At 49.8% G+C, this 13562-nt stretch overlaps 1 protein-coding gene across 1 annotated transcript in view; it reads right to left on the bottom strand.

The window, feature by feature from the left end:
* Positions 1 to 13562, bottom strand: part of CDH23 (cadherin-related 23) — a 523436-nt gene that overhangs the window by 230207 nt on the left and 279667 nt on the right. The window contains exons 11-12 of the mRNA XM_006889037.1: positions 4207 to 4356; positions 3597 to 3755 (exon numbers count right to left, since the gene is read on the bottom strand). Coding sequence (XP_006889099.1) covers positions 3597 to 3755; positions 4207 to 4356 — 309 coding nt within the window. The remainder of the gene's footprint in view (positions 1 to 3596; positions 3756 to 4206; positions 4357 to 13562) is intronic.

The following is a 13562-nucleotide window of genomic DNA, read 5'->3' on the forward strand; positions in this document are numbered from 1 at the left end:
TTCCTGAGACTTACATAATAACTGATGTTACTCAAAGGATCTCTGCTAGTAGCAGACACAGGACTAGAACTCAGGCCGGCTGTGTGACACTAGAGAGTGGACTAATGAGGAAGCAGACACAGGCCTTGGATCCCAGAGCCTTTGGCCATCATTTCCTGGGGCTCACTGGGGGCCCAGCTAAGCTGGATCACCCCAGTCTACAGTTACACTGGGGTGTCTATCCTTTCCCCTTCCTGAAATCAGCAGTGTCCAGCAGCTCAGTGCACGAGAGTTGCACAAACAAGCATATTCTGGAATTTAGGGTGGTGGTTGTGGAGCTGGGAAGGAGGACCCTGGAACTGGAGACCATCCCGGGACAGAGCCAGAGGCAGCCATGGAGATGCAGAGGCTCATCTGCTGAGAGAAACCAGGAGAGGGGTCAGGGGCCGCACGGCAGGCCCAGGACCTGCACCAGCTCTTGTGGTCACTGGCTCACGTTACCAGCACCTCCTCTCACTGCCAGCCCCAGGCTAGATCGGACTCCATGTACCTGACCTGGCAGCAGCGGTTGGCCAGATGCCATGAGTCCCCATCTGCACTACACAGCTCACCCCTGTTTTGTAGGAGCCCTCCAAACTTCTTCTAGGGCTGTGAGGATGTGGAACTACAGAGAGAACCTCCAATTCCAGAAAGAACACCAAGAAGGAATCCCTGATAAGGTAAGACCTGGTAACATGGAACCTGGGACTTGAACTCTTGGCTAAGCGGCTCCAGTCCTGCGAGGAATGGGACCCTCTCACTTTGAGAGACCCTCACCCTCACATTCCAAGGTGGTGGGGGATGAAGACGTCCCCCTTTGCCTCCAGAAGGCTAGAACCTCTGGCCCTTCCTATTGGGCTGGCCTGGGAGGCTGGGAGAGGGTCCAGGGAGCCTTCAAGCACGGGTGATTTATTGTGGGGTACACCTTGGTGAAGGCTGGTGGAGTCAGGACTGGAGGAGGCAGGAGGTGACAGAGCCAGCAGCCGCAGCCGTAGCCTTATTGTTTATGTCTGACGGCCTGACTAGCTAAACATCTGTTTGAAATATTAATAACTGTCAGATGGGAAGGGCCTAGGGGCTCAATACTGTTTCATACCATCTGTCTGTAGAGTAAACACATTTTGGAACCGGATGGGGGGCTGTTACAGGCAGGCGATGTCTCTGCATAGAAAGGAGATTCAGTAAAAAATGGAAGGGCGGCCGTGGGGGTCTAGGAGCCCAGAGTGGGCAGGCAGGGAGCAGCTGTGAGTGAAACACCATTGTGTTAACTGAGCATCTACTATGAGCAAGACCTTGCGCTTGCATAGCATAGCTCCATTGCTTCAACCTGCTCAACATCCAATTCCCTGTCTTCTTGGAACATAAATCCTCATGGGGAAAACCTATTCCCCTGTATCAGCCCATATAGTCTGAACGCATTAACTTCAACCTCCAGCTCCATTAGGCAGGGTGTGACCCACTCCTGGCATATCAGAGTCAAAATGAACGGTTCCAGGATGGCCCAACAAGTGGGACCAATCACAGTCCATTTGGGATTTTGTGTTAAATGATACAGAATATAAAATATGTCATTTTAACCATGTTAAATGGACAACTCAGTGGCATTAATTATATTCCAAGATTGTGTAGCCCTTACCACTAGTTTTCATCACATCAAACAGAAACTCTATACCACTTAAGCAGTAACTCCTGGCCCCCTGAACCCTCCAGGCCCTAGTTACCACACCTGCTTCTGTCTTTAAAAAATTGCCAGGCTGTTCTTTGGAGGCAAGGATTCTGAGGCTTCCTCTGACATACTCTGGGCATGTTGCAAGGAGGGACCCAGTCCTTGGAGAGGGACATCATGTTTGGAAGGGTACAGGGACAGTGCAAGACATAGACTGGTTCAGTCACTGGGGTAATGGCAGTGGGTGTGTCAGAGACAGTAAAGCTGGCACAGGACAGAGCAGGTTTCAGGTCGCTATGAGTTGCAAGCAACTTGAAGGCACATAACAACAATCACAACAACAACAACAATAGCCCTAGGTCTTTTGTCAACTATTGAAAATAATTTCCCCACTAATACAGATGAATTAGTAAAGGGTAAGAAACCCTGGTGACATAGTGCATTGCATGTTCGCTCTTGTCCAAATGTTGGCAGGTCAAGTTGATCAGCATCTCTACAGAACAAAGATGGGCAATCTCCCCTGAAAGGGCTTACAGTCTTGGGAGCCCGATAGGAGGTTGCTCTGATTTGGAACTGACTGGAGGGCAGCGAGTTTCGTTTGGGGTTTAAGCCTAGAGGTGCTGGTGCCGATCCCAGCCAACCCAGGACAGCAGAGCCTGGCGTTGATTTTGGATTCCTGTTCAGCTGAGGCCCTGGATGGAACCATGCCTGAAATCTCACTGACACTTTTGGGATTTCTGGTGGCTCAGTGGTAAGGAATTGCACTGCCAATGCAAAGGTATGTAATTCAAATCCACTAACTCCTCCATGGGAGAAAGATGGACAGTCTCCTCCCATGTGATTTACTATTTAAACCTGCTGGAGGGTCAGCTATGGTCGGTTTCAACTCAAAAGAATATAGCAAGAACTTGTGAGTTACACGATGCCAATACTTTCCCCCTTCAACTACTTGAAAGTTTTGGTCCATTGCAAGCTAGAATACTGCCTGATAGAAATGGATACTGGAAAGGATCTTTTGTCAAAGGGTAAGCTGGGGCCCCAGACAGTCACAGGAACCCATTCCTCCCCAAAGCCTGTGCTGCAAAGGGATAGATCCTTCCAAGGGGTCTTCCACAGTTTAGCATTTCCTCAAAAAGCTGAACATAGAAATTCCATATGACTGAGCTATTCTACTGCTTGGAATATGCCCTGAGAATATGAGAACTGAGGCACAAAGAGAGACCTGTACCCCAATGTTCATGGCAGTGTTATTCCTCACAGCAAGAACATGAAAATAGCCCAAATGTCCAACCACAACTGAATAGATTGAGAAATGATGGTACATTCACACAATGGAATACTACGCAGCACACAGGAGCACTGATTTTGTAAATTACTAACTAGTTGGGAGGGGCTGGGGAGCATTATGCTGAGGAAACTAACTTAGTCTCATAAAGACAAAATACTGTGTATGACCATTATTGTAAATGAGTACAAGGATCCAAGGAGGGGAGGGGGGAGCAGAGCGGTGAGGATGGGCTGGGAGTGGTGGTTAATTATAGGGTTGCACAATTTGATGGGTGAAGGGAGGGGGTGGGTAAAGGAAAGGGAAAGATCTGGTGTGAAAAAACAATGTATGCAAACTTTGTAAGTAAAACAGTATAAAATTAAAATAAAAAAGGGGGGCCCTTCCAGCGCTCTTACCCAAGGCAGAAAACCAAAGTATCTTCAGCTAGTCTGTCCCCAATTTGGCCCCTTTTCTGTCTTGCCACTTTGTGCAAAGGAGCCCCAGCATGGAGGGTCTCAGATGGCTTCATATACCAATGTCACGTTAGAGGCTGGGGGACACCCCACGTCATGCCTTCCCAGGCTCCTTGCACAGAATCTCGCTGGTCTAGAGGGCTCGGCGGCCCTGGAGGAGGAGTGCGCTTACCAGGACCGTCAGCACAGAGGTGCCTACGGTGACGTTCTCATACAGACTGACGTTGTACAGCGGCTGGCTGAAGACGGGCCGGTTGTCATTCTCATTGATCAGGGTGATCTTCACCTTGGCATAGCCCACGTGGTCAGGCACACTCTCATTGGCAAAGAGCTGGATGTGGAGAGCAGGGGCTGAGTGAGCCCCACGTGCTCCCCAGTCCTCCTTGGGGTCAGCCTGCCCCAACCCAGAACACCTGGCCAGTCACTGCCCACCCCCAGAGCTATGTCCTTTTGGGTTCTGGGGTATCACTTCTTCACAAGGCTGGGGGCCATAGGATCTTTGGGGAGGGGTGGCTGATGGAGCTGGGCTAGCAGGAAATGGATGTCAGAGGATCCCAACTGGGTTTCTTGTGGAAGTGTCTGGGGGGAAAAATGACACTCAATCCTTGGGTGTTTTCTTATCCTCAAAAAGGAAAGACCCTGCCCAGTTCCTGCCACTCTCGGTGGGCTTCTCCAAGCAGCCACACAAGGACAGGGTGAGCGAGACAGCAGGGGGTGGGGTCATCTCGTCTCTTCCCTACAGTCTGCCCACCCGGTCTGGGGAGACAGGGAGTAGGACTTACGTCGAAGTCATAGCGGTCCACGGTCTCATAGTCCAGTGGGATGGCCACCCGGATGCGGATGTCAGCCTTCCCTTGGACGGAGGTGGGGGAGATGATGAAGTGGTGGGAGTTGTTGCCCACCAGGTATACCTCGAACATGCTGTTCAGGCCCTGGAACAAAAACAGAGGCAAAACCAGTGAGGAAGAGCTTGGGAGAGGAAGGGCCAGAGTACAAACAGAGCTGAGGGCCTGGAGGGGGTCTGAGGGCTGTTTTAGGAAGGAAAGTGGGGAGGGGGAGGAGCAGGGCCTGTTCCTTCTTTCATCATCCTGTCATGTTTGCAACATCCTTTCTAGATGGACTGGTTCACCTTCCACCTCTACGTTCCTTCCTCTGCCTCAGGGATCCCAACTGGTAGGGGACTGTCAGTTTCACGACTCAGCAGGAGATGAGGGGAAAGGAGGGAGGTCAGAGTGGGACGCAGAGAGAACGATGGAGTGGACTGGAGAGGGTGGACCTGGAGGACTCCGTGGAGGAAGCAGTGCCTGGGTCCCCTCGTTTCTGGCACACACCATACCAGGCAAACAGCTAGGGGTTCACACGCGAATGAGTATAACTCAGAAGAGTGAGGGGCAAGTAAGTCCCCTACTCCCTCACTGCGGTCAATGTGGTGACCTGGGGGACACTGGACCTAGGATGAGCATGGAGCTGCCACATCCCCATGTTTCTCTTATATTCCAGTGGTCCCAGGCCATTGTTTCAGGGGGCTGAGTGCTTCTAATAACTGTCTCCGAGGATGCTGCCCAGTGTTCCCATTGACTCAAATCCCTGAGTCAGAAAGGGCCCTGCTGAAGATGGGAGGTACACCTTCCTGACCCCTTCAATCTGGCCTACTTGCAAGGTGCCTGTTAGTTTTGCAGACAATTGCCACCAACTCACCCCTGGACCTGAGGGGATAATAAGCCACTGGTGGCCCTGCTGTAGCGGCCCTGGAGATGTCCCACTAGCCAGTCAGAGCTGCGTAGCAGTGACCTTCTTGGTCATCCCTGGGCAGCCAACTCACCTCCCAGTGCCCACAGCCCCTCTGGACACTTGGTCCTTTACTGGGGGATATGGGGGTGGCAAAGGAGGTATGCCCTTGCTTTTTCACTGCCTCTGGAGTGTTGAGAAATTCCCTTCTCGAACCTGCTCCTGGTTCTAAGCAGTGACAGTCCCTGCAAGGCTTCAGTTACCATGTGCAGGTCAGGGGAATCTTCCAGGAAGTGACATCCTCAGCCACATCTGAGAATTCTCAGGAACTCTCATCACGTGGTGCTTCCATCCCAGGGACTGGCTCACCGGCCCGCAAATGTATTATCGAATGAATGTGGGGTTTCCTCATCTTATAAAGGGGCAAAACAGCTGCCCTTCCTGCTGCCTCTTTTCAGGGCCTGGGGGCAAGGCTCTGTGATTGGCTCAGGGACTCTGGACAGACCACATAGTAGCTGAGCTCTGCTGACCCCTCTTGTTGACCCCAGGGTCCTGGCAAGCAGTGGGGTCTCCAGAGCCCCCAGTGGGGAGCAGTCCCGCTTGGATTTTGGGCAATGCTTCTCAGGCTGTAGAGTTTCCCATTTTGGTTTGTGTGGAATCCATCCCGTCAGACAGAGGGGACCAATTAAATGCCTGAAGGGACACTGAGAGAGGGAGCTGGCCAACTGTGACAGCGCTGGGCAAGTGACACCAGCAACTCTCCCTCCCTCCACTTTCTCCTCTCCCTCTCAGGACCCAAAAGGGCTGGAGGGCATGATGGGGCTTAGCTTCGCCCTCTGAGAAGCCCCTCCATCCAGTGCCCCCCACTCCTCCCAGCCCCGGCCCCTGGAGGCTCACTTACCAAGTTCTATCAGTAGGTGATCAGTCAAAGGGTATGGAGACAGAGAGGAGGACCGGAGAAGCATCGAGAGATGGAAGGAACCAGAGAGAAAAGAGAGTGAGCTTCTGCATCACGCTAAGGGTCAGGAGCCAAGGAGCCATCTGGCCTGGGATGGGCCACATCTTGGGGATTCTGAGTAGAGGGAGGGAAACTGAGGAGTGGGGCGCCTGTGCAGACCCCACTGAAGGAAGGGGAGGAGTCCAGAGGGCAGGGACAGAGGCCTGAAGGTGAGGAGGCCAGAGGAGGGGACCAGGCTTTGCTCCCCGAGTTCACTTCACCTTCACCCAGCCAGACACAATTATTAGGCTGGGAGAGGTGAGCCTGGCAGAGGTGAGACTGGCTCCCAGAAGCATAGATTACACCTCTGCAGAAAACAGCCTCAAAACTGATTGCCTTGTTTTAATTTTCCTAACATTACAAAAAAACCCAAAAAAACCCCCAACACCCGCCCAAAAAACCCAAATAAAAACAAACCACAGAAACATAGAAATATTTCAAATGGCTCTATGAGGAGAGCACCATCCAAGCCTCCCCTTTCCCTGCCCTGCACCCAGCATCCGGCGCCCCACTGTCAGGACCTTGCTCCAGGGAAGCCCAGTCCCTCGTGGGCGTTATGTGCACATGTCTCATGCCCTGACATGCAGCAGCACAAATCAACACCGCGTGCCTGCCATCTCACATATAAACCTAGAGCGTGGGGTTTCCCCGTCGCCATGTCTGTGGACGACAGCAAGGCTCACAGCAGCTGCAGTGATGAGGGGTTAGTCAGGGCTGACCACCTCCTGCAGAATGAAATGATGTCCCGAGACGTCTTCACCCTCGGAGTGCAGTGCCCACTGCCGCGGCCACTCTGCAATGTGAGTACCTTCTGATTTGCTGAAGGAGCCTCGTTAGCATAGTGAGTAACGTACTGGGTGGCTAACCAAAAGGCCAGCAGTTCAGGTCTATCAGCTGCTCAGAAGGAGACAGACAGTCTCCTATAGTGGTTTACAGCCTCCCATACAACGTAAAGTTGTTATGAATAGGAAAGAACTCTGCAGCAGGTGGATCGGTGACCTCAGCTACAAGAGGTTCCTCTTCCAGCACTGTATTGGCTGTACTGGTTAATATTCTGATGTGATTCGTAGGATTTTACTGGTTAACTTTTGGAAGATCACCAGGCCTTTTTTCCTAGTGTCTTATTTTTGAAATCTGTTCACCATAACCTGTCCTAGTCACAAGGCGTCTAGCATCTTCACCAAAGGATGGCAAGGTGGTAGACGCGGTGGGCCGCACACTTACTCAAGGCTGGCTTGTTCTAAGCACTTTGTATGCATCAAGCAGTCATTTAATCCAGGAAGCACTGCCTGGTTTTCCTGAAGGCTGCAGTCGGCTGTCTCTGGGTCACAGTCCCCCATGAGGTTATTCTGGAGAGCTGAGAGCCCATGAGGCCACAGCCAGGCTGGGACAGAGTGCATCCCACCTCAGGCCACAGTAGGTGCTTGGCAAGTGACCTGTTTCAGCACCAGCTACTCGGTGGTCCTCTTCCTGTGGTCTCCAGATTCCAGAGACAACTCAAGAGGACAAAGGGTTCAGAAAGAGAGGTTTGGGGAGCTGCCCCAGGTCTCCCAGGGGGCACTGTGGAGGGAGGGATAAGAAGTGAGGCTCAGGTCTCAGGTCCGTGTGTGTTCCCATGATTCCCTGCTGCCTGTCTGGTCAAAGACAGAATCCAGGCCTGACGCGGGCCTTTACCAACAGTAGCAACTGAGCACAAGCAGGCCTGAGTCAGACACTTAGGAGCTCTTTATTCTAGAGCAAACTGAAACGCAATGGGGTTTTCTGTGTGTGTGTCTGTCTGTGTCATTGATTGATATGGTGACTATAATAATGGGCTTGAGTGTGTCTCAGATTATGAGGATGGCGTAGGATGGGGCAAGGGTTAGATCTGTTGTTCACAGAATTGCTGTGAATTATAGAGAGAGGTCTGTTGTCCTAGTGGATAGAAAGTTAACGTTGCAAAGCCAAAGGTGGGTGATTTTAATCTGCGGCCTCAGGCCTGGTTTTAATTGTTTTTGGTCAAACATTCTTCTAAGTGGTATAGCACTGGTCTGTCCATTTGCTGTACAGTGGTAACTCATGGTTGCTATGAAGCAGAACAGTGTGACACCGATGTGTCAAATGTGATAATGGTTAACCATGGTGGACAGTGTTTGGTGGAGCTCCCAGATCAAAACAGGCTTGGAAGCAGGAGGGGCATCCACTTCCAAAATAACTTGCCTCTAGAAACTCTGTGAACGTGGAGAAACTATGAAAGTTATACTAGTGTTCAGGTCTTTCATTCATAGGGTTGCTATGAGTCGTCTACGACTTGATGGCACTTAACAACAACAACAACATTGTGAACCTATGTTTACCTGATTTGAATCTATTTGTGTCTTGAAGGGCCTGGGTTGGAAGTTTACCCTTTTACAGAGGATTTGTTGGTTTCTACCCTTAAAGCTATTTTTAAAAAAATTATCACGGTAATATATATAACAAACAGTCACAGATATGACAAAATGTTTGCATTTTATCATTTTAAAGTTACAACTCAGTGACGTGAATTATATTGACTATATTGTACAACTATTCATGTTGAGAAACAGAAACACAATTCCCTTAATCAAATCCTTCACTTCGCCACTCCAGATACTGGTAACCACTAATAATAACCTTTGTCTCTTTACATTTGCCCAGTTTAGATATTTCATAAAAGTGGGGTCAAGATTATATTTTTCCTTTTGTGTCTGACTTATTTCACTTAGGACAGTATTTTCCCGGTTCACCCACACTGTAGCATAGGAATACATCTGATTTTTTTGTGTTGGTCTTGTTTCTTGCAAATTTGCTGTTTTCACTTATTAGGGATTGAATTGTGATCCCCAAAAGATGTGTTGGCTTGACAGAGTTATGATTCTTAGTTTAATCTAAGTATCCTGTGTGTTGTAAACCGTAACTTCTATGGCGTTAACTGGTAGCTCTAGTGTCTCACTGATTAGGAGCTGTACTGCCAACACAAAGGTATATGGTTCAAATCCACAAGCTTCTCCTCAGAAGAAAAGATGGGAAATCTCTTCCCACGTCATTTACTGACTCTGAAAATGCACTGGAGGGTCAGCTACAGGTCAGTTCCAACCATGACTCGCATCAGGCACACCTTATCAAGACTGACATTGTTGCTCTTCAGCACTCTGGAGATGCCCCAGACAACATATTTCCCCCAGACAATCAGTCTTCTAATTTCCTGGCTGCTGGTACCAAGAGGGCTGATATTGGAGTCAAGCAAGCTGACACTGTTAACAATCTCAATTTTTCCCCCCATCATCTATCATGATGCTGCCAATCAGGCCAAAAGCGAGAATATTTGTCTTCTTGATGTTGAGCTTCAATCCATATTGGAGGCTGCCGTCCTTGACCTTCTGCATCAAGTGCTTCAGGTCCTCCTCAGTTTCAACAAGCAAAGTTTTGTCATCTGCATAGCGTAGGTTTTTGATGACTCTACCTCCAATCTTGATGCTACATTCCTCCTTAGAGAGCCCAGACTCCAGGATGATCTGTTCCACATATAGATTGAAAAGATATGGAGATAGGACGCATCTATGGTGTATACCTTTCCTGATTTTGAACCATGCAGTGTTTTGTTTCCTTGCTCTGTTCTGACGACTGTCTCCTGGTCCAAATATAGGTTTCGTCTAAGAATAATCAAGTGGTCTGGGATTTCCATTCTTCTCAGAGTTAGCCACAGTTTGTTGTGATCCACAGTCAAATGCCTTTGTGTAGTCAATGAAACAAAGATAGACATTCATCTTGTGCTCTCTGCTTTCAGCTAAAATCCACTTGACATTGGCTATAATATCCCTAGTGCCAAGGCCTCTTTTAAACCCAGCCTGCACATCGGACAGTTCTCTGCTGATGTGCTGTTCTACCAGGCTCAGGAGAGGTTCTTCAAGTGTGGTTGATCCTGGGACTGGCGGCAGCAGTGGCAGCAGAAGCAGCAGCAGCTGCTCCTGGGATGCTGGGTGCTTGAGCCAGTGTCCAGATATAGTCATCAGCTCTGGGAGGGTCAGGCCCGGCATCCTAAGTCCTCACAAGCCTCTAGCTGATTATGACACATCCTCAAGATAGAGCAACACAAAGGGAAAGAGGTGGTCTGAGGAACTGGAGGAAACCAACCAGCACAACGGGGCAGATAATGCACAGAGAGAGAGAGTGGGCAGAGTACATGGCGGATCAGGGTCTGAGGCTGCAGGCTGAGGATGAGGAAGGGACACCTGGTGAGGCACTGAGGAGTCCAGTGCTGACTCAGCACCTGGTGAGAGCAGGAGCACCAGGAGTGACAAGCCTGTGGTGTCCTCAACCCCTTCAGAGGAGGCCCCAGATCTCCTGATCTGTGGCCAGGGGCTGGAAGCTCACTGGGATCTGACACTGCAGTTAGGTTCCCTCACACTAATGTCCTGAGCCTGGGGATCACCTTCTAACCATGTGAGTTTCCACAAATGCTCCTCCTGCTCCTTGTGGAAGCTGCCCAGAGAGACAGTTTCTGCCTGGACCTGGCTCGAGACTGTCTGCCCCTTGGTATGGATATGCACACGAGTCATCTAAGTTGATACAAAATCCAAGTTAACTGCAGGCCTCAGCCAAGAGCTTCCACTGGCAAGCCTCAGAGACAATTCAACGCTTGACACACCTTGATCTGAATTTTCACAAAAGCATAAGGACACCACAGTCCACCCATCCCCTTCACAGAGAGGAAAACTGAAGCTGTCATGAGAAACTTGTTCATATCACACAGCTATGTGACATCAGGATTGGAGGAAGACTTATCAACAACCCACACTACACAGAGGACACAACCTTGCTTGCTGAAACTGAGGAGGATCTGAGGCATTCACTGCAGAAAGTCAAGGACTGCAGCCTTCAAAATGGATTGAAACATCAAGAAAATAGATTCTCACCACTGGGCCAACTGGCAGCATCATGATTGACAGAGAAGAGATTGAGATTTCTAACAACTTCACCTTGCTTGGTTGGCTCCACAATCAACATTCTTGGGACCAGTAGCCAAGAGATCAAAAGACAAATTACATGGGCAAAGTCTGCTGTCAGGGACCTCTCCAGCATACTGAGGAACAACGATGCCAGTCTAGAGACAAAGGTGTGCCTGATCAGGCCATGGTATTCGCAATTACTTGTGAATCATAGAGCTGGACCATGACTAAGGATGACAGAAGGAAAATTGATGTCTTTGAGTTATGGTACTGGAGAAGAGTATGGAACATATTATCATAGGCTGCCAAGAGAACAAGCAGATCTGTCCTAGAGAGGATGAAATCAGGTTGTTCCTTGGAGGCAAAGATTTTGAAGCTCTCTCTCACCTAACTTGGGTACATGCCCAAGAGGGATTTCATGCTTGGAAAGGTGGAGGGACAGTAAGGAGAGGAAGAACCCCAAATAAGATGGACTGACACAGTAACTGGAGTAATGGGGATAGGTGTGTCAGAGAGTGTGAGACGGCTCAGGATAGAGCGGAGTTCAGAGCTATTGTACACAGGGTCACTATTAAGTCAGAAGCAATGCAACCATATGTAATAGCAACTAACGAAGGAGTCAAACTGGAGCCCAAGTTTAGTCACTTACTCTCTTGGTCTCTCTCATGTCCCTGTAACTATTAGCATGGCTACAGCTTTAGGCCCCATTTAAAAACCTTGCTGGGTCCATAGTGTAATTCTCTGCAGTTCTACAAATGGTGAAAGTGAGGCCCACACAGGCAAAGCCATGTCCCCAGGTCACAGAGCGAAATGAAAGCGAGGGAGGCCGGGATGAGAGTGGACAGGGTCTCACAAAGGTCCTGAATTCCCTGTGTCCTCGCCCACTGCCCCGGCTCACAGGAGGCTGCCTTTGTGGGGTGGGGAGGAGACAGTGGGGGAGGCAGGGCCCTCTCAGAGCTGAAGAGGGACAATTTTGTTGGGAAGGGAGATAAAACAGAACATCAAAAGGAGTCCCAGCATGTGTGGAGAGGAGCCTGGTGGATTAAATTCTCCTCCAGCTGGGAGAGGCGATGAAGGGGCTGATAGCTGGCAGCCCCGGGTCCTGGAGCCGAAGCACCCGAGCTCCCCCCACTGGGCCAGGAGCTGGCCAGCTGCCTGTGGGGAGGCCGCTGCCATACAGCAGCTTTATTTATTTTTTGGAAGGGGGAAGGACACATAACAAATAATTTCTTACTCCCCATGGCCTCCACCCCCTGCGGCTCCTGCCCGCTTTGCTCCCCATTGCTGAGGACTTCCCACCCCTTGTGGAGGGCATTGTGTTATCACAGCTGCCAGGAGGGGCTGCCTCGCCACCCTCAACTCCCCCAAAGCTGTCCCACCTCACACCATTGGTGGCCTTGAGAAAGGTCAGAGCAGACTATGTCCCCAAAGCTCTTCCTAGCAGCCTCTCTGCAGCTCCCAAAGCTAGCAGACCTGTGTCCAGCAAGAGCACTAGTACCTGCTGTCCACAGCCAGGACAGTTCTGGGTGAAGCCCTCCAGTGTGGTGGGTAAAACACAAAAGCTTTGGGGTCAGACCTGAATCCACACTTTTTTTTTTTTACTGTGTGATTTTTGCACAAATATCTCCCTGAGTCTCAACTTCTCCACCTCTAAAATGGGAAGGAAAAAAGTTTACCTTAACAGGTTATTGTGAATGAGCTGCAGTATCTCGGTAAGTGCTAAGTCCTCTGTTGGTCAAATCCATGTTACTGTGTGACACAACACTGAAGCCCACTGAAGATGCATTCCTCATCCGCTGCCTGTCCTTTCCCTTGTCACTGTTAGGTGCTGTGGAGCGGATTCTAACTTGCGGTGACCCCATGCACAACGGAACAAAGCCCAGTCAAATCCTGTGCCATCAGCATACTCTCTGCTGTCGTTAAGCCCACTGTCGCAGTCACAGTGTGTGGATTCATCTTGTCAAGGGTCCTCCTCTCTTTTTTTGACCATCTATGATATCTCCTCCCAGAACTGACCTCTCCTGACAATGTACCCAAAGACTGTGAGATGAAATCACGCCATCCTTTCATCTAAAGAGCACTCTGGCTACACTTCTTCTAAATCAGAGTTATTTATTCTTTTGGCAGTTTATGTTGTTGTTGATCGCCTTCGAGTCGAGCATGACTCATAGTGACACTGTGAACAAAAGACCTGAAGTCCCTCTACAATTACCGACATTTATCAAAGTTCATAGAGTTTCCAGAGGCATCTTATTTAAGAAGTGGATGCCACTCTTCCTTCCAAACCTGTCACAGAATGTTATTGGTTGTGTTGTCTGTGATGCATAGTGACCCTGTGTAGAGTAGCTCTGAACCCTTCTCTTTCCTGAGCCAGTCTCACTAATTTTGACACACCAACCCCCACTGTCCCAGATACTGTATCAATCCATCACATCGAGGGTCTCCCTCTACCGTGCTATCTGTC

Source organism: Elephantulus edwardii, unplaced genomic scaffold, assembly GCF_000299155.1.
Source record: "Elephantulus edwardii isolate Elephantulus edwardi_28Jun2011 unplaced genomic scaffold, EleEdw1.0 scaffold00074, whole genome shotgun sequence".
NCBI classification, from domain to species: Eukaryota; Metazoa; Chordata; class Mammalia; order Macroscelidea; family Macroscelididae; genus Elephantulus; species Elephantulus edwardii.